The sequence below is a fragment of the Neolamprologus multifasciatus genome, chromosome 15 (assembly GCF_963576455.1).
Source record: "Neolamprologus multifasciatus chromosome 15, fNeoMul1.2, whole genome shotgun sequence".
Lineage (NCBI taxonomy): Eukaryota > Metazoa > Chordata > Actinopteri > Cichliformes > Cichlidae > Neolamprologus > Neolamprologus multifasciatus.
In genome coordinates, this window is record NC_140453.1 from 28263703 (window position 1) to 28289619 (window position 25917).

General features: G+C 42.1%; 2 protein-coding genes across 9 annotated transcripts; both read left to right on the forward strand.

The window, feature by feature from the left end:
- Positions 1-369: 369 nt before the first annotated feature.
- LOC146502344 (N-lysine methyltransferase KMT5A-B-like) lies at positions 370-5372 on the forward strand. Of its 2 annotated transcripts, XM_085133421.1 has the most exons (6): positions 370-2758; positions 3603-3720; positions 3817-3979; positions 4155-4347; positions 4453-4524; positions 4838-5146. In XM_085133421.1, the coding sequence occupies exons 2-6, from the start codon at positions 3612-3614 to the stop codon at positions 5138-5140; spliced, it is 840 nt and encodes a 279-aa protein (XP_084989547.1). In that variant the 5' UTR covers positions 370-2758; positions 3603-3611; the 3' UTR covers positions 5141-5146. The 2 variants fall into 2 exon arrangements, 1 of the variants encoding a protein (XP_084989547.1); XR_014869462.1 differs by lacking the exons at positions 4453-4524; positions 4838-5146 and adding an exon at positions 5328-5372 and having other exon boundaries at positions 370-3720.
- Positions 5373-13334: 7962 nt separating this feature from the next.
- LOC146502345 (uncharacterized) lies at positions 13335-25476 on the forward strand. 7 transcript variants are annotated; one of them, XM_085133407.1, is made up of 9 exons: positions 13335-13990; positions 20920-21000; positions 22008-22055; positions 22154-22186; positions 22585-22632; positions 22731-22763; positions 23239-23286; positions 23385-23417; positions 25124-25476. In XM_085133407.1, the coding sequence occupies exons 1-9, from the start codon at positions 13459-13461 to the stop codon at positions 25372-25374; spliced, it is 1107 nt and encodes a 368-aa protein (XP_084989533.1). In that variant the 5' UTR covers positions 13335-13458; the 3' UTR covers positions 25375-25476. The 7 variants fall into 7 exon arrangements, with proteins under 7 accessions (XP_084989533.1, XP_084989534.1, XP_084989535.1 ...); XM_085133408.1 differs by lacking the exon at positions 23239-23286 and having other exon boundaries at positions 13336-13990; XM_085133409.1 differs by lacking the exon at positions 22008-22055 and having other exon boundaries at positions 13336-13990.
- The last annotated feature ends 441 nt before the right edge of the window (positions 25477-25917 follow it).

Consider the following 25917-nt stretch of genomic DNA (forward strand, 5'->3'; position numbering starts at 1 on the left):
AGCACATGAGCCAAATCCAGAACAGTTCAGGGGGGCGGCCGTGTGGACAGCAGCGGCGGCGGCAACGCAGGCGAAACAAGTCAGGAGGAAGGCAGTGGCGGCAACAGAGCAGGTCCGGAGGCCAACGGCAGTGTAGCAATCGCAGCACCAGACGAGGAGGGACCAGACGAGGAGGGACCAGACGAGGAGGGACCAGACGAGGAGGGACCAGACGGCAGCGTGGCAGCCACGGAACCAGACGGCAGCGTGGCAGCTGCAGGTGGTGACGCTGCAGGCGATGGTGTGTAAGTTGCAGGTGGTGGCTGAACGGACTCCCTAGAGCCGTCAGCGGACACGAGGATATGCTGGCTGGGTCCTCCGGGACCCCAGCTAACGAGACGTGATGCCGGACGGGCTCCTCGGACCGTGCAGCTGACGAGGCGTGACGCTGACTAGGCTCTCCTGAACCCCCAGCTGACGAGACGTGACACTGGCGGGGCTCTCCAGAACCCCCAGCCGTGCTACTGGCTGAGCTAGCGGCAACACAGGAGACTGAATGGCAGACTGAACTCAGGGCAGCTGGGCAGCAGACTGAACTGAGGGCGACTGAAGTAATGGTTGAGATGATAATGGTGGTGGAGTTGGCAACTGAGCTAAAGGCAGCAGGGCTGCAGACCGAGCTGCAGGCAGCGGGGCTGCAGACTTGAGCTGCAGGCGGGGCTGCAGACTGAGTGGGGGAGGGTGAAGATGAAGTTTGTGGAGAATGAAATCCTGAATGAGCGGGTGCAGTTAGTCCAATAGCCAGGGGTGGCCGGAAATGAGCTGCTGTAGCCTGGCTTCCACAGCGCAGAGCAGCTCACTCTCCCTCATGCTCTAGCCATAGGTTGACCAACCTGGAAGCAGAGTCGATTATGACCTCCTGAAGTTCCTTGGGTGGGGCAAATGCCGATGGATCCATAATGTGGCTGGTCAGTAATGTCACAGCGAACGGGATGAGACATGTGGAGGAATTAAATGAGGATCCAAGCGCAGGTACTCGTAGATGCGAAGGAGATTTATTGAAAAAATAAAGCACAAGGTGGAAATGGCAAAACGGAAACAAAACTAATCTATACTGGGACAAACTAAACTACTGAACAGCAAACATGAACACGAACATGAAGGAAGGTGAGCAGTTGAACCTGAAGTTGGACAGCAGGGTGAACACGGTTGAAACACAGACAGACCAGCGACCAGCACACGAGAAGACACGACTTAAATACACACAGGTGGGGAACACAACTGGAAGTAATTGACGAGACGAGACAAGGGAAGCTAAACTGAATACACTCACATAAGACACGGACCTTCACAATAAAACAGGAAACAAGAAACAACTACACAAAGATGCAGACTAGACACTAAACTAAACCTACAGGAGGGCACCAGAACAAATCTACACTAAACATGAGACACAAAACCTAAGAACTAATCCCTTAACAAGAATAAACAAAAACATAGAATTCTACTAATAATCAACAAAGCACAAGAATCAGAATACAATCCAAAATTAAACCAAAACACAAGAACTCAAAATGCTGGGTCAAAATGACCCAGAACCGTGACACCTTACTTTTTTTCATGTTTGTCAAATAAAGGATGGTTAAAATTCTTTGAGCCTTTAAAAAACACACCTGATTTGTCTGCTAGATGTGGATGTGATTGTTAGCTTCAAGCCACGGCACATCTTGGAGCCACTTTTCTGAAAAAAGTCTTTTCTCTGGCTCTGGTTGGTGTTTCTTAGCTAGTGGTGGCACACCAAAGAAGCTGCTTAATGTCTGTTGTTTTTTTGGACATTTAGCTGGTGACAAGCAACACATGTAAGATTAAATGAGACAGTCAAGTACGCAAAGTGTCACTACGCATTCCTAATTTTTGTCACGCATTCGTACCTGCGTACCAGTTATGTGCACCCCTGTCTATAACACACAGCCAAACAACTACTCACTCAATAACTACTATCAAATTATCATATCTATTCAACCTAACATACATGTTTTGCATTTAATCTGTCAAGTTTGTTGTTATAACTAATAACTAATGCAGGAAAATGGCATGTTTCTTTAAGGTTTTGTTCTGCTTGTTCTATATTGTAAACAGAGCCAATTTTACACTGTATAATTTCCATAGGATTTATTAGTTTCAGATTTTTTTAGTCATATCATATGATCTCATTTATTCTGTACTGCTAAACAAAACAATGTTTGGTTTCTCAAACTGTCCATAATTGCTAGTGATAAATTCATTGGTTTCAGGATGCACCTTCTGTATCTTCAAACAAAAGATCAGAACAAAAATATAATAATTAAATACATTTTTCAGAAGAAAGCCACATCTTGATACATGCTGGTTTAACATAAGGATCTAAAATATGTCACACTATGTTGTTGGTTGAATCTCAGATTTGTTTAACATATGCAGATGCAAGTGTAAAACCATTGCTTCAGTGGTGGACCTCGGCTGGTGGTGTGTGATGAAACATGTATTCCCTTGTAGTGTACCTTTGCCTCAAATAAATAACTAAATACTTTTTAAAAGAGGAATTTCCTATAAACAAACAAATGCAATAAAACTCAGTCCTTCGTCACTGTAAATGTTTCACTGAAATTCCATAAAAAAGTCAGAACTCTCATCACCTGACCACTTTTTAGCCAATGAGCTGTTTTTCACCCCTCCCCCTCACTTCGTGACTTCGAGTTGAGGAGTACCGACACCGACGCTGGTGTGGAGAAGCCAACAGGTAACTTTAAACTTTAAACTTTCGAATTTTGCCAGCTTTGTAGCCCAGCAACTGGTCAGATTTAGTTTTGTTGAGATTTTCTTTGGTGTATATTCCTTGATTGAGTTTTGTATTTCAATGTAATTCTCATGCTAAAGCTAGCTTTTTTGATGACACGCAGTTGTGTATTTAATTAGTCAAGGTTAAATACCTAGTCTAACACACACCTTTTTAGTTAAACTGTAACATTTGAAATTACTGAGATGTTATTATTTATTCATCCATCCCACTGTCTCCAGATTTTAAGCAACGCTGAAATATAGGTGACACGCTATTAATGAGACATTTCAGATAACCGAGGTAGCTAACATTTAACTCTCTGGAGTGCAGATTATATGACCAATTTACGGTGTATCAGCAACATGCGTATATAACAGTTTTTAAAAATGTGTTGATAGGCCAAGTAAAACCAGAGTTATGATACACAATTTACGCTTTTTCCTGAAAACTGTCGTCAAGTTTAGTGCAGGAAAATATAAAAACGGTATTTTCTTAAAAAACAAAACATAGATACATTATTGCCTCTCAATTCAATTTTATTTATATAGCGCCAAATCACAACAAAAGTCGCCTCAAGGCGCTTCATAGATACAGAGAAAAACCCAACAATCTCATTTCCTATTGTGGTGGATAAATGAACATGAGCCGATAAAACAATTAAATCAAAAGTAGTCAAAAACAGCCGATTATACCATTGACTCCAGAGGGTTAAAGACACCTCCTGTGAAAGATCAGTTTTCATTATCAACTATTTTCCTGAAATATTAAATAAATTGTACTATTTTTTTTTCTTTTTCTGAGACAGTGTATTGCAATGAGGCCCCCGAGAGCAAAAATTAAACCAAAAGATGAAGCAGTAAAATTTTCATCTTTGGGGCAGGACAAAGATGGATTTGAAGTGAAATTCATAAATTCAGTAAAAGGTGAGGTACTAGGATACTTGTTGAGGATTTTTGGCACAGTCATAAGTTTAACCATTGTAGTAGACCCATGTTGACATTTTCTATTTTCTTTGTAAGGTCGAGGAGTGTTTAGTAGGTGCAACTATAACAAAGGAGACTTCCTTCTGGAATATCGCGGAGACGTTGTAACCAAGAAGGAATATGAAAACAGAACAAGATTGTACCATGACGCCTTAAAGGTTTTTCTTTTTGAATTCAGGTACAATGGACAACAATTGTGGTATGTAAATTAAAATAATTCATTTTTCAGCCTACTTTTTGCAAAAGTTGTGTCGACCACATTAAGACAAACTGCTAGCTTGTTACAAATCCATATAATTAAAAATGTAATCAAATTGTTCAGCCTTTTTATAAACCTTGTGTAATTTTGTGTGTTACATTTTTTGTTATCTCAGCATTGATGCAGCCAGAGAGGATGGCTCCTTGGGCAGACTGGTGAATGACGATCACGTGAGCCCAAACAGCAAAATGAGGACAATCACAGTAAATGGAAAGCCTCATCTCTGTTTATTTGCCATAAAAGACATCAAGCCGGGGGAAGCAATAACATACAACTACGGTGACTCTGACTGGCCATGGAGAGTAAAGGTACATATTATATTTACATTTACCGTAGTGTAGTGTAGTATTGTATAGTCTCAACTTATCTGTGTTGAATGGATGTTAATGTACTTTTGTGTTTGCTTGCACAAGGTTTCGGAGCACCCTGACCGTTCTCAAGCTGCTGTGCCCATGGCATCGTCCTCCTTTGAAGTTGATGAGCAGGTGACTAATTTTCTGGTGTTGTTATTATTGCAACAAGAACACAGCCGAGTTGTTTGGATGTTGATAGTGAGGGTGTTAGACACAAGTCCTATAGTGTTGGTTAATGTAAGATACCTACATTATGAGGACTGTGTGTGGATACTGCCGAGTGTCATGTTGGTTCACACTGGAGAATTAATTTTCACTCAATATTAATTCATTACATTTACCTCATTTATGTCAATAACCAGTGTACCTTCATAATTGTATTGTATAGTCTCAACGTATCTGTGTTGAATGGATGTTAATGTACTTTTGTGTTTGCTTGCACAAGGTTTCAGAGCACCCTGGCCGTCCTCAAGCTGCTGTGCCCATGGCATCGTCCTCCTTTGAAGTTGATGAGCAGGTGACTAATTTTCTGGTGTTGTTATTATTGCAACAAGAACACAGCCGAGTTGTTTGGATGTTGATAGTGAGGGTGTTAGACACAAGTCCTATAGTGTTGGTTAATGTAAGATACCTACATTATGAGGACTGTGTGTGTTTTGGATGCATAAGTCTATTGAAAGATGGGCTCTCAAGTCTGTGTGTAACAGAGACCCTGCAGTGTATGAAGCTTTCAGGTACATTATTATGAGGACTGTGTGTGATACTGCCGAGAGTCATGTTGGTTCACACTGGAGAATTAATTTTCACTCAATATTACTTCATTACATTTACCTCATTTATGTCAATAACCAGTGTACCTTCATAATTGTATTGTATAGTCTCAACGTATCTGTGTTGAATGGATGTTAATGTACTTTTGTGTTTGCTTGCACAAGGTTTCAGAGCACCCTGACCGTTCTCAAGCTGCTGTGCCCATGGCATCGTCCTCCTTTGAAGTTGATGAGCAGGTGACTAATTTTCTGGTGGTGTTATTATTGCAACAAGAACACAGCCGAGTTGTTTGGATGTTGATAGTGAGGGTGTTAGACACAAGTCCTATAGTGTTGGTTAATGTAAGATACCTACATTATGAGGACTGTGTGTGGATACTGCCGAGTGTCATGTTGGTTCACACTGGAGAATTAATTTTCACTCAATATTAATTCATTACATTTACCTCATTTATGTCAATAACCAGTGTACCTTCATAACTGTACTGTATAGTCTCAACGTATCTGTGTTGAATGGATGTTAATGTACTTTTGTGTTTGCTTGCACAAGGTTTCAGAGCACCCTGGCCGTCCTCAAGCTGCTGTGCCCATGGCATCGTCCTCCTTTGAAGTTGATGAGCAGGTGACTAATTTTCTGGTGTTGTTATTATTGCAACAAGAACACAGCCGAGTTGTTTGGATGTTGATAGTGAGGGTGTTAGACACAAGTCCTATAGTGTTGGTTAATGTAAGATACCTACATTATGAGGACTGTGTGTGTTTTGGATGCGTAAGTCTATTGAAAGATGGGCTCTCAAGTCTGTGTGTAACAGAGACCCTGCAGTGTATGAAGCTTTCAGGTACATTATTATGAGGACTGTGTGTGGATACTGCCGAGAGTCATGTTGGTTCACACTGGAGAATTAATTTTCACTCAATATTACTTCATTACATTTACCTCATTTATGTCAATAACCAGTGTACCTTCATAACTGTATTGTATAGTCTCAACGTATCTGTGTTGAATGGATGTTAATGTACTTTTGTGTTTGCTTGCACAAGGTTTCAGAGCACCCTGACCGTTCTCAAGCTGCTGTGCCCATGGCATCGTCCTCCTTTGAAGTTGATGAGCAGGTGACTAATTTTCTGGTGGTGTTATTATTGCAACAAGAACACAGCCGAGTTGTTTGGATGTTGATAGTGAGGGTGTTAGACACAAGTCCTATAGTGTTGGTTAATGTAAGATACCTACATTATGAGGACTGTGTGTGTTTTGGATGCGTAAGTCTATTGAAAGATGGGCTCTCAAGTCTGTATGTAACAGAGACCCTGCAGTGTATGAAGCTTTCAGGTACATTATTATGAGGACTGTGTGTGGATACTGCCGAGAGTCATGTTGGTTCACACTGGAGAATTAATTTTCACTCAATATTACTTCATTACATTTACCTCATTTATGTCAATAACCAGTGTACCTTCATAATTGTATTGTATAGTCTCAACGTATCTGTGTTGAATGGATGTTAATGTACTTTTGTGTTTGCTTGCACAAGGTTTCAGAGCACCCTGACCGTTCTCAAGCTGCTGTGCCCATGGCATCGTCCTCCTTTGAAGTTGATGAGCAGGTGACTAATTTTCTGGTGGTGTTATTATTGCAACAAGAACACAGCCGAGTTGTTTGGATGTTGATAGTGAGGGTGTTAGACACAAGTCCTATAGTGTTGGTTAATGTAAGATACCTACATTATGAGGACTGTGTGTGGATACTGCCGAGTGTCATGTTGGTTCACACTGGAGAATTAATTTTCACTCAATATTAATTCATTACATTTACCTCATTTATGTCAATAACCAGTGTACCTTCATAACTGTACTGTATAGTCTCAACGTATCTGTGTTGAATGGATGTTAATGTACTTTTGTGTTTGCTTGCACAAGGTTTCAGAGCACCCTGGCCGTCCTCAAGCTGCTGTGCCCATGGCATCGTCCTCCTTTGAAGTTGATGAGCAGGTGACTAATTTTCTGGTGTTGTTATTATTGCAACAAGAACACAGCCGAGTTTTGTGGATGTTGATAGTGAGGGTGTTAGACACAAGTCCTATAGTGTTGGTTAATGTAAGATACCTACATTATGAGGACTGTGTGTGGATACTGCCGAGTGTCATGTTGGTTCACACTGGAGAATTAATTTTCACTCAATATTAATTCATTACATTTACCTCATTTATGTCAATAACCAGTGTACCTTCATAATTGTATTGTATAGTCTCAACGTATCTGTGTTGAATGGATGTTAATGTACTTTTGTGTTTGCTTGCACAAGGTTTCAGAGCACCCTGACCGTTCTCAAGCTGCTGTGCCCATGGCATCGTCCTCCTTTGAAGTTGATGAGCAGGTGACTAATTTTCTGGTGTTGTTATTATTGCAACAAGAACACAGCCGAGTTGTGTGGATGTTGATAGTGAGGGTGTTAGACACAAGTCCTATAGTGTTGGTTAATGTAAGATACCTACATTATGAGGACTGTGTGTGTTTTGGATGCATAAGTCTATTGAAAGATGGGCTCTCAAGTCTGTGTGTAACAGAGACCCTGCAGTGTATGAAGCTTTCAGGTACATTATTATGAGGACTGTGTGTGGATACTGCCGAGAGTCATGTTGGTTCACACTGGAGAATTAATTTTCACTCAATATTACTTCATTACATATACCTCATTTATGTCAATAACCAGTGTACCTTCATAATTGTATTGTATAGTCTCAACGTATCTGTGTTGAATGGATGTTAATGTACTTTTGTGTTTGCTTGCACAAGGTTTCAGAGCACCCTGACCGTTCTCAAGCTGCTGTGCCCATGGCATCGTCCTCCTTTGAAGTTGATGAGCAGGTGACTAATTTTCTGGTGGTGTTATTATTGCAACAAGAACACAGCCGAGTTGTTTGGATGTTGATAGTGAGGGTGTTAGACACAAGTCCTATAGTGTTGGTTAATGTAAGATACCTACATTATGAGGACTGTGTGTGGATACTGCCGAGTGTCATGTTGGTTCACACTGGAGAATTAATTTTCACTCAATATTAATTCATTACATTTACCTCATTTATGTCAATAACCAGTGTACCTTCATAACTGTACTGTATAGTCTCAATGTATCTGTGTTGAATGGATGTTAATGTACTTTTGTGTTTGCTTGCACAAGGTTTCAGAGCACCCTGGCCGTCCTCAAGCTGCTGTGCCCATGGCATCGTCCTCCTTTGAAGTTGATGAGCAGGTGACTAATTTTCTGGTGTTGTTATTATTGCAACAAGAACACAGCCGAGTTTTGTGGATGTTGATAGTGAGGGTGTTAGACACAAGTCCTATAGTGTTGGTTAATGTAAGATACCTACATTATGAGGACTGTGTGTGGATACTGCCGAGTGTCATGTTGGTTCACACTGGAGAATTAATTTTCACTCAATATTAATTCATTACATTTACCTCATTTATGTCAATAACCAGTGTACCTTCATAATTGTATTGTATAGTCTCAACGTATCTGTGTTGAATGGATGTTAATGTACTTTTGTGTTTGCTTGCACAAGGTTTCAGAGCACCCTGACCGTTCTCAAGCTGCTGTGCCCATGGCATCGTCCTCCTTTGAAGTTGATGAGCAGGTGACTAATTTTCTGGTGTTGTTATTATTGCAACAAGAACACAGCCGAGTTGTGTGGATGTTGATAGTGAGGGTGTTAGACACAAGTCCTATAGTGTTGGTTAATGTAAGATACCTACATTATGAGGACTGTGTGTGTTTTGGATGCATAAGTCTATTGAAAGATGGGCTCTCAAGTCTGTGTGTAACAGAGACCCTGCAGTGTATGAAGCTTTCAGGTACATTATTATGAGGACTGTGTGTGGATACTGCCGAAGAGTCATGTTGGTTCACACTGGAGAATTAATTTTCACTCAATATTACTTCATTACATATACCTCATTTATGTCAATAACCAGTGTACCTTCATAATTGTATTGTATAGTCTCAACGTATCTGTGTTGAATGGATGTTAATGTACTTTTGTGTTTGCTTGCACAAGGTTTCAGAGCACCCTGACCGTTCTCAAGCTGCTGTGCCCATGGCATCGTCCTCCTTTGAAGTTGATGAGCAGGTGACTAATTTTCTGGTGGTGTTATTATTGCAACAAGAACACAGCCGAGTTGTTTGGATGTTGATAGTGAGGGTGTTAGACACAAGTCCTATAGTGTTGGTTAATGTAAGATACCTACATTATGAGGACTGTGTGTGGATACTGCCGAGTGTCATGTTGGTTCACACTGGAGAATTAATTTTCACTCAATATTAATTCATTACATTTACCTCATTTATGTCAATAACCAGTGTACCTTCATAACTGTACTGTATAGTCTCAACGTATCTGTGTTGAATGGATGTTAATGTACTTTTGTGTTTGCTTGCACAAGGTTTCAGAGCACCCTGGCCGTCCTCAAGCTGCTGTGCCCATGGCATCGTCCTCCTTTGAAGTTGATGAGCAGGTGACTAATTTTCTGGTGTTGTTATTATTGCAACAAGAACACAGCCGAGTTTTGTGGATGTTGATAGTGAGGGTGTTAGACACAAGTCCTATAGTGTTGGTTAATGTAAGATACCTACATTATGAGGACTGTGTGTGGATACTGCCGAGTGTCATGTTGGTTCACACTGGAGAATTAATTTTCACTCAATATTAATTCATTACATTTACCTCATTTATGTCAATAACCAGTGTACCTTCATAATTGTATTGTATAGTCTCAACGTATCTGTGTTGAATGGATGTTAATGTACTTTTGTGTTTGCTTGCACAAGGTTTCAGAGCACCCTGACCGTTCTCAAGCTGCTGTGCCCATGGCATCGTCCTCCTTTGAAGTTGATGAGCAGGTAACTAATTTTCTGGTGTTGTTATTATTGCAACAAGAACACAGCCGAGTTGTGTGGATGTTGATAGTGAGGGTGTTAGACACAAGTCCTATAGTGTTGGTTAATGTAAGATACCTACATTATGAGGACTGTGTGTGTTTTGGATGCATAAGTCTATTGAAAGATGGGCTCTCAAGTCTGTGTGTAACAGAGACCCTGCAGTGTATGAAGCTTTCAGGTACATTATTATGAGGACTGTGTGTGGATACTAGCCGAGAGTCATGTTGGTTCACACTGGAGAATTAATTTTCACTCAATATTACTTCATTACATATACCTCATTTATGTCAATAACCAGTGTACCTTCATAATTGTATTGTATAGTCTCAACGTATCTGTGTTGAATGGATGTTAATGTACTTTTGTGTTTGCTTGCACAAGGTTTCAGAGCACCCTGACCGTTCTCAAGCTGCTGTGCCCATGGCATCGTCCTCCTTTGAAGTTGATGAGCAGGTGACTAATTTTCTGGTGGTGTTATTATTGCAACAAGAACACAGCCGAGTTGTTTGGATGTTGATAGTGAGGGTGTTAGACACAAGTCCTATAGTGTTGGTTAATGTAAGATACCTACATTATGAGGACTGTGTGTGGATACTGCCGAGTGTCATGTTGGTTCACACTGGAGAATTAATTTTCACTCAATATTAATTCATTACATTTACCTCATTTATGTCAATAACCAGTGTACCTTCATAATTGTATTGTATAGTCTCAACGTATCTGTGTTGAATGAATGTTAATGTACTTTTGTGTTTGCTTGCACAAGGTTTCGGAGCACCCTGACCGTTCTCAAGCTGCTGTGCCCATGGCATCGTCCTCCTTTGAAGTTGATGAGCAGGTGACTAATTTTCTGGTGGTGTTATTATTGCAACAAGAACACAGCCGAGTTGTTTGGATGTTGATAGTGAGGGTGTTAGACACAAGTCCTATAGTGTTGGTTAATGTAAGATACCTACATTATGAGGACTGTGTGTGTTTTGGATGCGTAAGTCTATTGAAAGATGGCTCTCAAGTCTGTGTGTAACAGAGACCCTGCAGTGTATGAAGCTTTCAGGTACATTATTATGAGGACTGTGTGTGGATACTGCCGAGAGTCATGTTGGTTCACACTGGAGAATTAATTTTCACTCAATATTACTTCATTACATTTACCTCATTTATGTCAATAACCAGTGTACCTTCATAACTGTACTGTATAGTCTCAACGTATCTGTGTTGAATGGATGTTAATGTACTTTTGTGTTTGCTTGCACAAGGTTTCAGAGCACCCTGACCGTTCTCAAGCTGCTGTGCCCATGGCATCGTCCTCCTTTGAAGTTGATGAGCAGGTGACTAATTTTCTGGTGGTGTTATTATTGCAACAAGAACACAGCCGAGTTGTTTGGATGTTGATAGTGAGGGTGTTAGACACAAGTCCTATAGTGTTGGTTAATGTAAGATACCTACATTATGAGGACTGTGTGTGGATACTGCCGAGTGTCCATGTTGGTTCACACTGGAGAATTAATTTTCACTCAATATTAATTCATTACATTTACCTCATTTATGTCAATAACCAGTGTACCTTCATAACTGTACTGTATAGTCTCAACGTATCTGTGTTGAATGGATGTTAATGTACTTTTGTGTTTGCTTGCACAAGGTTTCAGAGCACCCTGGCCGTCCTCAAGCTGCTGTGCCCATGGCATCGTCCTCCTTGAAGTTGATGAGCAGGTGACTAATTTTCTGTGTTGTTATTATTGCACAAGAACACAGCCGAGTTTGTTTGGATGTTGATAGTGAGGGTGTTAGACACAAGTCCTATAGTGTTGGTTAATGTAAGATACCTACATTATGAGGACTGTGTGTGGATACTGCCGAGTGTCATGTTGGTTCACACTGGAGAATTAATTTTCACTCAATATTAATTCAGTACATTTACCTCATTTATGTCAATAACCAGTGTACCTTCATAATTGTATTGTATAGTCTCAACGTATCTGTGTTGAATGGATGTTAATGTACTTTTGTGTTTGCTTGCACAAGGTTTCAGAGCACCCTGACCGTTCTCAAGCTGCTGTGCCCATGGCATCGTCCTCCTTTGAAGTTGATGAGCAGGTGACTAATTTTCTGGTGTTGTTATTATTGCAACAAGAACACAGCCGAGTTGTGTGGATGTTGATAGTGAGGGTGTTAGACACAAGTCCTATAGTGTTGGTTAATGTAAGATACCTACATTATGAGGACTGTGTGTGTTTTGGATGCATAAGTCTATTGAAAGATGGGCTCTCAAGTCTGTGTGTAACAGAGACCCTGCAGTGTAATGAAGCTTTCAGGTACATTATTATGAGGACTGTGTGTGGATACTGCCGAGAGTCATGTTGGTTCACACTGGAGAATTAATTTTCACTCAATATTACTTCATTACATATACCTCATTTATGTCAATAACCAGTGTACCTTCATAATTGTATTGTATAGTCTCAACGTATCTGTGTTGGAATGGATGTTAATGTACTTTTGTGTTTGCTTGCACAAGGTTTCAGAGCACCCTGACCGTTCTCAAGCTGCTGTGCCCATGGCATCGTCCTCCTTTGAAGTTGATGAGCAGGTGACTAATTTCTGGTGGTGTTATTATTGCAACAAGAACACAGCCGAGTTGTTTGGATGTTGATAGTGAGGGTGTTAGACACAAGTCCTATAGTGTTGGTTAATGTAAGATACCTACATTATGAGGACTGTGTGTGGATACTGCCGAGTGTCATGTTGGTTCACACTGGAGAATTAATTTTCACTCAATATTAATTCATTACATTTACCTCATTTATGTCAATAACCAGTGTACCTTCATAATTGTATTGTATAGTCTCAACGTATCTGTGTTGAATGAATGTTAATGTACTTTTGTGTTTGCTTGCACAAGGTTTCGGAGCACCCTGACCGTTCTCAAGCTGCTGTGCCCATGGCATCGTCCTCCTTTGAAGTGATGAGCAGGTGACTAATTTTCTGGTGGTGTTATTATTGCAACAAGAACACAGCCGAGTTGTTTGGATGTTGATAGTGAGGGTGTTAGACACAAGTCCTATAGTGTTGGTTAATGTAAGATACCTACATTATGAGGACTGTGTGTGTTTTGGATGCGTAAGTCTATTGAAAGATGGGCTCTCAAGTCTGTGTGTAACAGAGACCCTGCAGTGTATGAAGCTTTCAGGTACATTATTATGAGGACTGTGTTGTGGATACTGCCGAGAGTCATGTTGGTTCACACTGGAGAATTAATTTTCACTCAATATTACTTCATTACATTTACCTCATTTATGTCAATAACCAGTGTACCTTCATAACTGTATTGTATAGTCTCAACATATCTGTGTTGAATGGATGTTAATGTACTTTTGTGTTTGCTTGCACAAGGTTTCAGAGCACCCTGACCGTTCTCAAGCTGCTGTGCCCATGGCATCGTCCTCCTTTGAAGTTGATGAGCAGGTTGCTGTACTGTTATCACCAGACATGGTTGAAGCCCTAACGCAGCTCATAAGCAGAAGACTAGAGTGTGGAGTCCCGGAAGAAAACCCCTTCCTCTTTGCAAGACCCAACTGTTTGACTCCTTACAGAGGACAGGACTGTCTCAGGATTTATGCAAATGACTGTGGTGCACAAAGTCCTGAACTCCTTAGGTCAACACAGCTACGCAAGCATGTTGCAACTTTGTCACACGTCTTGAACCTAAAAAATCACGAGCTTGACCAAGTTGCTGACTTTCTAGGCCATGATATCCGTGTCCACAGAGAATTTTACAGACTTCCAGAGGCTACAACCCAGCTGGCAAAAATATCAAAACTACTACTTGCCATGGAGAAAGGGACCCTTGGAAATCTCCAAGGCAAAACATTGGAAGAGATTGAAATTGAAGGTATTTCTAAGTAGATAGTATTTTAAGGTGTCTAGTTTTTAAGCTTTTGAGTGTTCTTAACACAATATATTTAATAACCTTACTTTACATTAAAGCTGTTAAGAGAACAAGGAATGTTTGTACCTGCTGTTTAACATCTCCAAAAAGTTGATTCTGTTCATCTGGACATAGCTGAAGTTGATTCTGTTCATCTGGACATAGCTGAAGTTGATTCTGTTCATCTGGACATAGTGTTTTGTGGGAGAAATGTTTCGTCACTCATCCAAGTGACTTCTTCAGTCTCAGCTGACTGCAGGTTTCAATCTTATAAACAGTACATTTGCATAATGACTGAAACCAGCCCACTGAAGGAACAATGGGCTTGGAGGTCAGTCCTTAATCTTAATTATGCAAATTCTCACGACCATTGATCAGCAACCACTGACCAAAACCCACTGATCAAAGACCACTGATCAATGGCCATGAATACCATTCACAGAGAGCTCTTCTGTGTTGTGCCATGCGCTTCGCCAGAGGTTGTTTGGTTTCCCCGATGTATAAATCCTGGCAATCCTCCTGGCACTTAACAGCGTACACTATTTTACTCTGTTTGTGTCGGGGGACCCGATCCTTGGGGTGGACTAGTTTTTGGCACAGTGTTTTGGGGTTTGAAAGCCACAGAGACCCAGTGTTTAGATAAAATGCGTCTCAACTGCTCCGATACTCCTGACACATATGGGATCACTACAGGTTTTCGTTTGGGCAGCAGTTGTCCGTCTCTCCTGGATCGGCTGGAGCTTTCTTTAGGAGCCGTCCCAGCTTTGACAAAAGTCCAGCTGGGATAACCACATTTACTCAGGGCCTTCCTGATGTGATGTTCTTCTGCCTCCTTGGCCGCTGTGTCAGTGGGATGGTGTTCGCTCCTAATGACACCCAGTTTGTGCTCCAGTGGATGATGAGAGTCAAACCTTAAATACTGATCCGTATGTGTAGGTTTACGGTACACGTCAGCTTTTAGATGTCCCCCATTACTGATGGAAATCTCAGTCTAAGAAAGCTAACCTGCCACTTTTCATAGCCTCCCTGGTGAATTTCATGTGTCGGTCCACAGAGTTAATGTGATCCGTGAATTGTGGTACGTCCTGAGATTTGATTTTCACCCAGGTGTCATCCACATACCTGAACCAATGGATTGGTGGTGTTCCAGGGTAGGATAGCAAAGCCCTCTTTTCCACTTCTTCCATGTACAAATTGGCCACGATGGGTGAAACTGGGGAGCCCATGGCACACCCATGTTTCTGCCTGTAGAACTGACCCTTGTATGTGAAGTAGGTGGAATGAAGACACAGTTCCAAAAGCAAACACACTTGGTCGATGCTGAGAGTGGTCCTGTTGCTGAGGTTGGTGTCATAATCTCTTACGGACTACCTTCAATGCTTCCGTGACTGGGATGCAAGTGAAGAAAGATGTAACGTCGTACAAGACCATGGTTTCATCTGCCTCCGTAATGACATCTCTCACCCGTCCATCCATCCATCTTCATCCGCTTTATCCGAGGCCGGGTCGCAGGGGCAGCAGCCTAAGCAGAGGCCCAGACCTCCCTCTCCCCAGCCACCTCCTCCAGCTTATCCAGGGGAACACCAAGGCGTCCCCAGGCCAGCCGAGAGATATAATCTCTCCAGCGTGTCCTGGCCTGCCCCGGGGCCTCCTCCCGGTGGGACATGCCCGGAACACCTCGCCCAGGAGGCGCCCAGGAGGCGCCCAGGAGGCATCCTTGTCAGATGCCCGTACCACCTCAGCTGGCTCCTTTCAATGTGGAGCAGCAGCGGCTCTACTCTGAGCCCCTCCCGGATGGCCGAACTTCTCACCCTATATCTGAGGGAGAGGCCAGCCACCCTTCGGAGGAAGCTCATTTCTGCTGCTTGTGTCCGCAATCTCGTTCTTTCGGTCACCCTCTTCACCACGACGGACCGGTGAAGCATCCGCATCACTGCAGCCGCAGCCCCAATCCGTCTGTCAATCTCCGGCTCCCTTCTCCCATCACTCGTGAACAAGACCCCGAGATACTTGAACTCCTCCACTTGGGGCAGGAACTCATCCCCGACCCGGAGTGGGCACTCCACCCTTTTCCGGCTGAGAACCATGGCCTCAGATTTGGAGGTGCTGATCCTCATTCCCGCTGCTTCACCCTCGGCTGCGAACCGTTCCATTGCGAGCTGGAGGCCCTCACCCGATGAAGCCAACAGAACCACATCATCCGCAAAAAGCAGACTTGAGATTCTGAGGCCACCAAAGTGAAAGCCCTCCACTTCTTGGCTGCGCCTAGAAATCCTGTCCATAAGAATTATGAACAAAACCGGTGACAAAGGGCAGCCCTGGCGGAGCCCATCACCCACCGGGAACGAGTCCGACTTACTGCCGGCAACGCGAACCAAGCTCTGGCAACGGTTGTATAGGGATCGAATGGCCCGTAATAATCGGCCTGATACACCATACTCCCGCAACACCTCCCACAGGACACCCTGAGGGACACGGTCGAATGCCTTCTCCAAGTCCACAAAACACATGTAGACTGGTTGGGCAAACTCCCATTGCACCCTCAAGTATCCTTGAGAGGATAAAGAGCTGGTCCAGTGTTCTGCGACCAGGACGAAAAACCGCATTGTTCCTCCTGTGTCCGAGGTTCGACTAGCAGACGAACTCTCCTTTCCAGCACCCTGGCATAGACTTTCCTAGGGAGGCTGAGGAGTGTGAGCCCCCTGTAGTTGGAACACACCCTCCGGTCTCCCTTCTTAAAGATGGGGACCACCACCCCGGTCTGCCAGTCCAGGGGTACTGCCCCTGATCTCCACGCAACATTGTAGAGGCGTGTCAACCAGGACAGCCCTACAACGTCCAGAGCCTTCAGGAACTCGGGGCGGACCACATCAACACCAGGGGCTTTGCCACCAAGGAGTTGTTTAACTGCCTCAGTGACCTCGCCGCCGGAAATTGGTAGGTCATTCCCCTCATCCCCAGACTCTGCTTCCTCCTCGGAAGACGTGTCAGTGGGATTAAGGATGTCCTCGAAGTATTCCTTCCACCGCCTGACAATTTTCTCAGTCGACGTCAGCAGCGCTCTGCCAGCACTATACACAGCGCAGGTAGAGCACCGCATTCCCCTCCTGAGACGCCTGACGATTTGCCAGAATCTCTTCGAGGCAGTCCGAAAGTCTTTTTCCATGGCCTCCCCGAACTCCTCCCACACCCGAGTTTTTGCTTCAGCCACTGCCCGAGCCGCATTCCGCTTGGCCTGTCGATACCTGTCGACTGCCTCCGGAGTCCCACAGGCTAACCAAGCCTGATAGGACTCCTTCTTCAGCCTGGTGGCTCCTTTCACCTCTGGTGTGCACCATTTGGTTAGGTGATTACCACCACGGCAGGCACCAACCACCTTGCGGCCGCAGCTCAATGCAGCAGCTTCGGCAATGGAGACGCTGATCATGGTCCATTCGGACTCAATGTCCCCAGTCTCCCTCGGAATGCTGTTGAAGCTCTGCCGGAGGTGTGCGTTGAAGATCTTGCGGACTGGGGCCTCTGCTAGACATTCCCAGCACACCCTCACTACGCGTTTAGTAGGGGTGCAACGATACACAAAATTCACGGATCGGTTCAGTTCGATACTTTGGTGTCACGGTTCGATATTTTTTCGATACAAAAAAAATGTTCATGCCTTTTTATTAATTTGTCATTTATTAAATTTTCACGGCACATTCTGCACCACATCTCTGTGCGTTCATCATTTGTTTGAAGCCAGCTCACCTCCTGCAACCACTTTTCTGAGAATACGCGCTTCTTTTGTGGTTCAGACTCCATTTCTTTGGAGGTGAAGGAACACCAAAGTAATTGCTTAAAGGATTTTGCTTCTTCAACATCTTTAAGAGTTCTAAACAAATGTCTGTCCTCCTCCAGAAAATCCTATGTACGCAAACACGCGTTGCAACTTCTTATCTTGTGCGCGTTTTTTATTTTGACAGCGAATGCGCACCTGCGGACCACTTATGTGCAGCCCTGGTTATTTAGCTCGTCATATTGCAGCCACAGAAATTCTTTTGTCCATGAAACCATAAAGCTGCACTTTCTTTTTGCCTTATAGTCTGATTTGTCATAACTTTTCCGTTTTGTGGTAAGCTTTGTTTGGCTGTCACTTCTTCACGCTGACCTGTCTTATTTGGCTCAGCAGAACTAAAATATATATCCTGCTGCTTTTACACATGCACTCACATAACGCTCAGCGATTCTCTGCGCGATCAACCTCTCACATGTTTAAGCTTGCTGCGGGAGATTTCACTTGTCATGTTTGCATAGTAAGCTAACGATTGATAAGATGTCAGAGGAATTGGTGCGCAAATTATCATCACTCACCAATCAGTGCTGTCGCTCTCTATACGCAGTTCGCACGATTGCAAAGCGAAAGCAAAAAACAAGCGCAAATTCAAACGCAATTTCAATATGTCACATATTGACAGTGGCTCACCGATGCCAATGACATAATTACCCAGCTACATTTCCGAAAGAATGCAAAAGCATTGACATATATTTTGCGAGCCCTGTATCTGATTGAGGAATCACTCATCTTTGGAAAAGAGAGTTTATTACAGAGAAATGGCTCTTTCCAAAATAAAAGCTATACTATACGCTTCTTCTGGGCTATATTCTCAGCACCATATTAAATATATCAGGTCCCCATAAGGAGAATCATGTGCTAACGGCTGTCTAAATGACTTGGGTAAAGTTTGTAGCATGCGTGCTTGTTGTTTTTGTCTGCTTCCACTTGTCTTTGCACTAGGATGATGTCGGAGTAAATGTGCAGTCATATTCGTTGTGTTCCCACTAGTGCTGTCAGCGTTAATCTGAAATGAGGTTAACGACACAACACCTCCGTTAACGAGCTACTGCGGATTGCCTTGTGCGTGGGGCTGGACGGCCAACACAACGAGCTAACTGCGCTAACACACTAGTTCCCACCCATGTAATTGAGCATTGCTGGCACATCCAACATACTGTTTTACTTTAATCCATGACGCGCTTACCTTCAGGGTCATACTTCACATGAAAACCAAAATAGTTCCAAACGCCAGATCTGAATGAGGGTGGGGGAGGTTCAATTTGCCATGTTGCAACGAGCTTAGCTTCTGTCTCGCTAGCTTGCCCTGCGCTCAGTGAATCTGCGTTCGACTACTCCGCCTAGGCTGCACTGTCGAGCGCAGATCCACTGAGCGCTCAACACAGACAGCATCGTCAGAAGGGAAGTTGATAAAATAAATTAAAAATGTTGTTTTGTTCGATACATATGCGTACCGAACCGAAAGCACTGTATCAAACGGTTCAATATCGATACGAGTATCGTTGCACCCCTAGCGTTTAGGTGCACCGGTTCTGTCCAGCGTCCTCTCCTGCCACCTGATCCAACTCACCACCAGGTGGTGATCAGTTGACAGCTCAGCCCCTCTCTTTACCTGAGTGTCCAGAACATATGTTCGCAGGTCTGGTGATACGATTACAAAATCAATCATCGATCTGCGGCCTAGAGCGTCCTGGTGCCACGTGCACTTGTGGACACTCTTATGTTCGAACAAGGTGTTTGTTATGGCCAAACTGTGATTTGCACAGAAGTCCAATAACAAAACACCGCTCGGGTTCAGATCAGGGAGGCCGTTCCTCCCAATCACGCCCCTCCAAGTCTTGCTGTCGTTACCCACGTGAGCATTGAAGTCTCCCAGCAGGACAACAGAGTCTCCAGGTGGAGCACCTTCCTCTCCATGGTGATTTTGGATGCTGGGGGCTTTGCATTGCTGAGACAGGCCAAAACTTTCGTCTGTAGTTGCTATGCTTCCATTTCTGCAATATTGTTGTTACGAATTGCTGTTTCTGTGGCTGTGATCAGCTCCACTAGCGGGATTTGTCCCGGTGTGACAGCAAAATTCAGCCCTTGAACAAGGATGTTTTTCTCTGTTTCGGTGAGCTGTCTGTCAGACAAATTCTTCACCCACTTGTCCACATCCTCTGTGTCGCATCCTTGTCTCTTCTGGTCACTGAGGACACTCTCCGTATTTTGCCGTGGTTTCCGACGTACAACAAGTAAGTCAAACTTCCTTTGTTGCCTGGTCTTAGACTTCTTGTGCTGTGCTAGACGAGCCTTCTCAGTAAAGTCAAACACCTTTTTAAGAGTATTCTCATCTAGAAGCATTGTCAGTCTCTGTTGGATCCGCTCCTCTTGAGATTTTAGCATGTCCATGGTAAAATTTGTTTGCCTCACCCGTTCATTAAGCAACTGATGCTGTGCCTTCTGGAGGATTTTTGTTGCCCGGAAGCCTTTAACGAAGAGCTCATTTGCAGACTTTTAGGAGTAATCCGGTTTTGTCTGCATCTGAGGCTGAATCTCAGGTGGTTCCTGTAATCCACCATCTTACGTGCTGTTTGCTCATACTGACGTACAAGCTTCAGGCCGTCCTTGCCAAAGTGGGTTAAAACGTCTTGATGCATTCAGAATGCCTCGATTCATAATCAAGGAGGGGGCCTAAGGCCATCTTACAGTGCTGTGATTGCAGCCATTCCCCAACTCTCTGTGTATGGTACTCATGGCTATTGATCAGTGGTCTTTGATCAGTGGGTTTTGGTCAGTGGTTGTTGATCAATGGTCATGAGAATTTGCATAATTAAGATTAAGGAACTGACCTCCCAGCCCATTGTTCCTTCAGTGGGCTGGTTTCAGTCATTATGCAAATGTACTGTTTATAAGATTGGGGAAACCTGCAGTAAGCTGAGACTGAAGAAGTCACTTGGATGAGTGACGAAACGTTTTTCCCACAAAACGCTATGTCCAGATGAACAGAATCAACTCTTGGAGATTTACTTACCTGGATGATTGAGAATGCATCAAGATGCTGCTTAACATATTTTTTTGTCAGATAACCTAGACTTGACAGACTCTGGTGAGAGTGAAGACGGCGAGGCTGACAAAGAATACCCACCAGCACAAACAAAAATGGGTAAATGCACCAACAAACAACTCATATTTATGTAGTATTCAGTTGAATGCAATATTGTGAGATGTTTCAGGTATACACAGTTATTTAAAAGGTAGTAGTAAGGATTATATGTGCACTGTAAGTCTTAAGTATTGAAAATGTCTTAATTTGTTTTGGGCTGAGGTTAATACACTGCTTAAGCTATTCTTGACATAGTCATAAAGATTGATGTCTGTCAAATAATGTCACTAAAGAAAGGTCTAACCAGATCAGTACAAAAAATGTAATAGTACTTACATTGATAGTTTTGTGTTGTGATGCTACAGATATCTAGCCAGAGATGTGTGTAAATGAATCAACCACAACGCAACAGAGCATTAATATTGAGCTACACTATTCAACTACAGAAAAGGGAACTAGGCAATTTGTTGAGGTACCTCCAGGGACCTCTGACAGTATTACCCACTTCCTACAGTGTGCCCACTGATGATGATTGTCTTATAACTGGACTGTTGGAGTATTGTGTTTACATTTTTACAAGGTATGCCGAGAACATCTCTTCCGCTTATCCTAACCCCAGCAAGTGCACTTATTGGACTTGGCTGCCCAGTCGATAAGGCGGGACGTTAGCATAGTGGTTAGCACTGTTGCCTCACAGCAAGACGGTCCTGAGTTCATCGGTCCAGGGTCCGCAAACATGGAGTTGTTTTCTCCATGTTTGCGTGGGTTCTCTCGGCATACTTCAGCTTCCTCGCACAGTCCAAAGAAACTGGGGTTAGGTTAATTGGTCACTCTAAATTGCCCATTGATGTGAATGTGATTGCATATAGTTGTTTTTCTCTGTGTTAGTCCTGTGGGAGACTGGCGACCTCAGTCATTTTAGGACTGAGCTATGGACCTGAGGATTACTTGTATTTATGGATGCCTCTCTCCTTGTTAGTGAAAATCATTGTCTTGTTAAAGGAAAGTCTAAACAGGAACAGAAAATGTGACTGCTATATTGAGCTAAAATACTCCTTGTACTATAGGGAGGAGTACTATGCCACCTGTAGAGGAACCTTCAAACACCTCAAACGGTATAACTATCCATCACCCTACATATTGATGGCTCTTCCATGATTACCAAGCCACTCATATTGTTTGTGATATTTTTGTTTTACTTTTCTATTTACAGATGTGGACTCGGCTGGAGAAGGCACATCACAAGGTACCACAAGAATAAAATATTTTAAAATATCAAGACATCTTTGAACAACAGACTAGCAAATGGTTATCTCTGTAACAGTGTTTGACAAGCTTTTTGATGTCTTTCATCTGTGTGGATGGCTTTTATGTTTTATTTCTAGTAAAATAGGTGTGTCCAAAGTTTTAACTGGTACTGCAGATATATCATGACAATTCACTGATATGCCAGCTGAACAAATGGTCAATGTAACTTTAAACTTCCTCAGTCATTTTAGGACTGAGCTATGGACCTGAGGATTACTTGTATTTATGGGTGCCTCTCTCCTTGTTAGTGAAAATCATTGTCGTGTTAAAGGAAAGTCTAAACAGGAACAGAAAATGTGACTGCTATATTAAGCTAAAATACTCATTGTACTACAGGGAGGAGTACTATGCCACCTGTAGAGGAACCTCCAAACACCTCAAACGGTATAACTATCCATCACCCTACATATTGATGGCTCTTCCATAATTACCAAGCCACTCGTGTTGTTTGTGATATTTTTGTTTTACTTATCTATTTATAGATGTGGACTCGGCTGGAGAAGGCACATCACAAGGTACCACAAGAATAAAATATTTTAAAATATCAAGACATCTTTGAACAACAGACTAGCAAATGGTTATCTCTGTAACAGTGTTTGACGGGATTTTTGATGTCTTTCATCTTTGTAGATGGCTTTTATGTTTTATTTCTAGTAAAATGCTTTCTAGTTTTGGGAAATGCAGTTAAGATTACTTTGAAAAGACACAATGCTTATTCAAATTCAGAATGAATAAACAGGTGTGTCCAAAGTTTTAACTGGTACTGCAGATATATCATGACAATTCACTGATATGCCAGCTGAAGAAATGGTCAATGTAACTTTAAACTTCTTCAGTCATTTTAGGACTGAGCTATGGACCTGAGGATTACTTGTATTTATGGGTGCCTCTCTCCTTGTTAGTGAAAATTATTTTCGTGTTAAAGGAAAGTCTAAACAGGAACAGAAAATGTGACTGCTATATTGAGCTAAAATACTCCTTGTACTATAGGGAGGAGTACTATGCCACCTGTAGAGGAACCTCCAAACACCTCAAACGGTATAACTATCCACCACCCTGCATATTGATGGCTCTTCCATGATTACCAAGCCACTCATGTTGTTTGTGATATTTTTGTTTTACTTTTCTATTTACAGATGTGGACTCGGCTGGAGAAGGCACATCACGAGGTACCACAAGAATAAAATATTTTAAAATATCAAGACACCTTTGAACAGATTCTTTGAACAACAGACTAGCAAATGGTTATCTCTGTAACAGTGTTTGAAAAGATCTGATATGAAAGTTTGGTCAATATGACATGCCAGAATTTTACAAACATTGCATAGTTCATGACTAATATCCAGTATGACCTTAAAGTTGGCATGAGGAATTTTCTTCTCAGGTTCAACATTAGAATACTTTTCTTATTTTGGTTCTTATTTCAGTTTTGGGATTTGAAAGCCACAGAGACGTTATCTTTTAAGAAAATCCGTATCAGCTGTTCTTGTCCTTCTTCGCTCCTGGATTGGCTGGAGCGTTCTTTAGGTGCCTTCCCAGGTTTGACAAAAGTCCAGCTGGGATAACCTCATTTACTCGGGGCCTTCTTGATGTCATGTTCTTGTGCTTCCCTGGCCGCTGTGTCTTTGCTCTATTTTGTAATATCTTGATGACGCCCAAGTTGTGCTCCAGTGGATGGTGAGAGTAAAGCCTTAAATACTGATCTGTCTGCATAGGTTTACAGTACACATCGACTTGAAAGTTGGCTCACTTAAAGCTCCAGTAAACTCAGCTTAAATACTAATATTGCATATTAATACTTACCATTAATCATCTTCAAAAGCCTGATTAACAGTTCAAATGTTCATAACTATTCGAAAACAAAGATGGGAAACTGCTTATCTTGCTTTTTAAACCATATATGAAAACTACATTGGCATGTTAGATCACCTTTTGATTGAAATCTTTTTATTTTTATTTTAAGAGACAATATGAGAGTTTATTGTCAGTGTTGGTGATTCTGTAAATGTGTACATCTTTAAACTAATATTTTTTTGCACGAGTTATTTCTGACTCAAATGTTTTTTAATCTCCCATGTTTCACGGTTTTTATCAAATGAGAAAGAGGTTTCATGTGAGTCATCTTGTTTTGCTGAGTATGACATCAGAGTAGACTGTCCTACATTGTCTTCGGAACAGATTGTTTTGACTTTCAGAGGAATGGAAACAAATGTGTGCCTTACATCACTGGATCTTGAATGAGTCCTCAAAGTATCCTGGATATCTTTAGAGTTTTCATTAATGCTGGTTGTATCTGATCACCCAGAACTTGTCATAATGCCAGGTCTGAACTGGGCTACTGTTACAGTACAAAATCACATAGAGATAAAAGTGGTGGAAATGAGGAATAATTTGCTTGACAAACTAAGTGAAAAGATCAGAGGACAAAGCTGAAGTAATGGGTTGAACCTGGATTCTGCATGATTGGAAGTAGAGGACAATAAAGGAGGACATGATGAAACTGGATGGGAACTAATGTCACTTTGTAATTGGGTGTCCCGTGGCATTCACATAGAAGTTCTATCTTTAATAGTTTTCTTTGAGTTAATGTTTTTGCGGGAAAGAACGAGCTAGATCTTCTAATCAGAATATAGCTTTTAAGACACTGTATTTATCTAACATGGCAAAAAGCCAAACCCCCGTGTAAATCTAAAGCCCCACAGCTATTTACCAAGTTAAAAAATGCTGTGGTTAATGCCTGGACTTCTTTTTGATATGTGTACCATGAAATGGATTTGATGTTTACATCCATATTGTTCTTGAAGAGTAACTTTATAATAACTTAATAATTAACAAATCAAAAGTAAGCTGATCTTATTTTCTCTCCCCCTTGTAGCATTCCCTGGAAATGGCGCAGAAGGGGAAAATCCTCGAAGGAGACAAAAATGTCCATGGTCTCCCAAAGAGATTGCAGCAGTCATGAGACATTTCCGTGGGCACATTGCAAATGGGAAACTAGCCACTGTGACAGAAATCAAACAGTGTAAAAATGCTGAACGTCCTGTATTAGACAGTCGCTCTGTTCAAAATGTGAGAGACTTCGTCAGGAACCGCGGCATAACTCTAAAAAAAAGGAACAGCCGCTAAACGATTAATCAAGTTACAAAAATATATACACAGATGTTTGACATATATGTCATGTTTGCAAAAAGCACGTGTTCTTGTTGAAATAAACTTGAGTATTCACCATCAGATTGGCTATTATTTATATATATATATATATATATATATATATATATATATAATTTTTTTTTGTCTCTAAAGACCGTACTTAAAGGGAACATGATATGTGAAAAGCACCTTTTCTGTGCTTGAGCATGTATCTTATTACCAATTCAAGAACTCTGAAGATACACAACCCTGGAACCTTTTCTTTTGGAACTGAATATTTGTCTTTCAGTGAGGCTTTCTTATACTGAGGGGAAAAGTTCCTAAAAGCAAATTCTCATCAGCAGTTGTATAACTCAAATTAAGGAAGATATGTGCTTAATGTAAATGCATAATATACCAACTAGGAAATCTAACCTTTAATTGCTAGCCTTTAACAGAGAAGACCTGTAAATTCATGGTTGAAAAGTTACCTTTGGAACTCTTATCCCTGTATTGCTTTGACTTGAGCATTAGACATTT

Excerpts from the sequence above, each read along its gene's own strand:
- LOC146502344 (XM_085133421.1), top strand. The coding sequence starts at position 3,612 with ATGAGGCCCCCGAGAGCAAAAATTAAACCAAAAGATGAAGCAGTAAAA. Across the intron at positions 3,721-3,816 it reads ATTCATAAATTCAGTAAAAG|GTCGAGGAGTGTTTAGTAGG; the intron begins GTGAGGTACTAG and ends TTTCTTTGTAAG. Across the intron at positions 4,348-4,452 it reads ACTGGCCATGGAGAGTAAAG|GTTTCGGAGCACCCTGACCG; the intron begins GTACATATTATA and ends TGCTTGCACAAG.
- LOC146502345 (XM_085133407.1), top strand. The coding sequence starts at position 13,459 with ATGTTAATGTACTTTTGTGTTTGCTTGCACAAGGTTTCAGAGCACCCT. Across the intron at positions 13,991-20,919 it reads GGAAGAGATTGAAATTGAAG|ATAACCTAGACTTGACAGAC; the intron begins GTATTTCTAAGT and ends TTTTTTTGTCAG. Across the intron at positions 23,418-25,123 it reads TGGAGAAGGCACATCACGAG|CATTCCCTGGAAATGGCGCA; the intron begins GTACCACAAGAA and ends TCCCCCTTGTAG.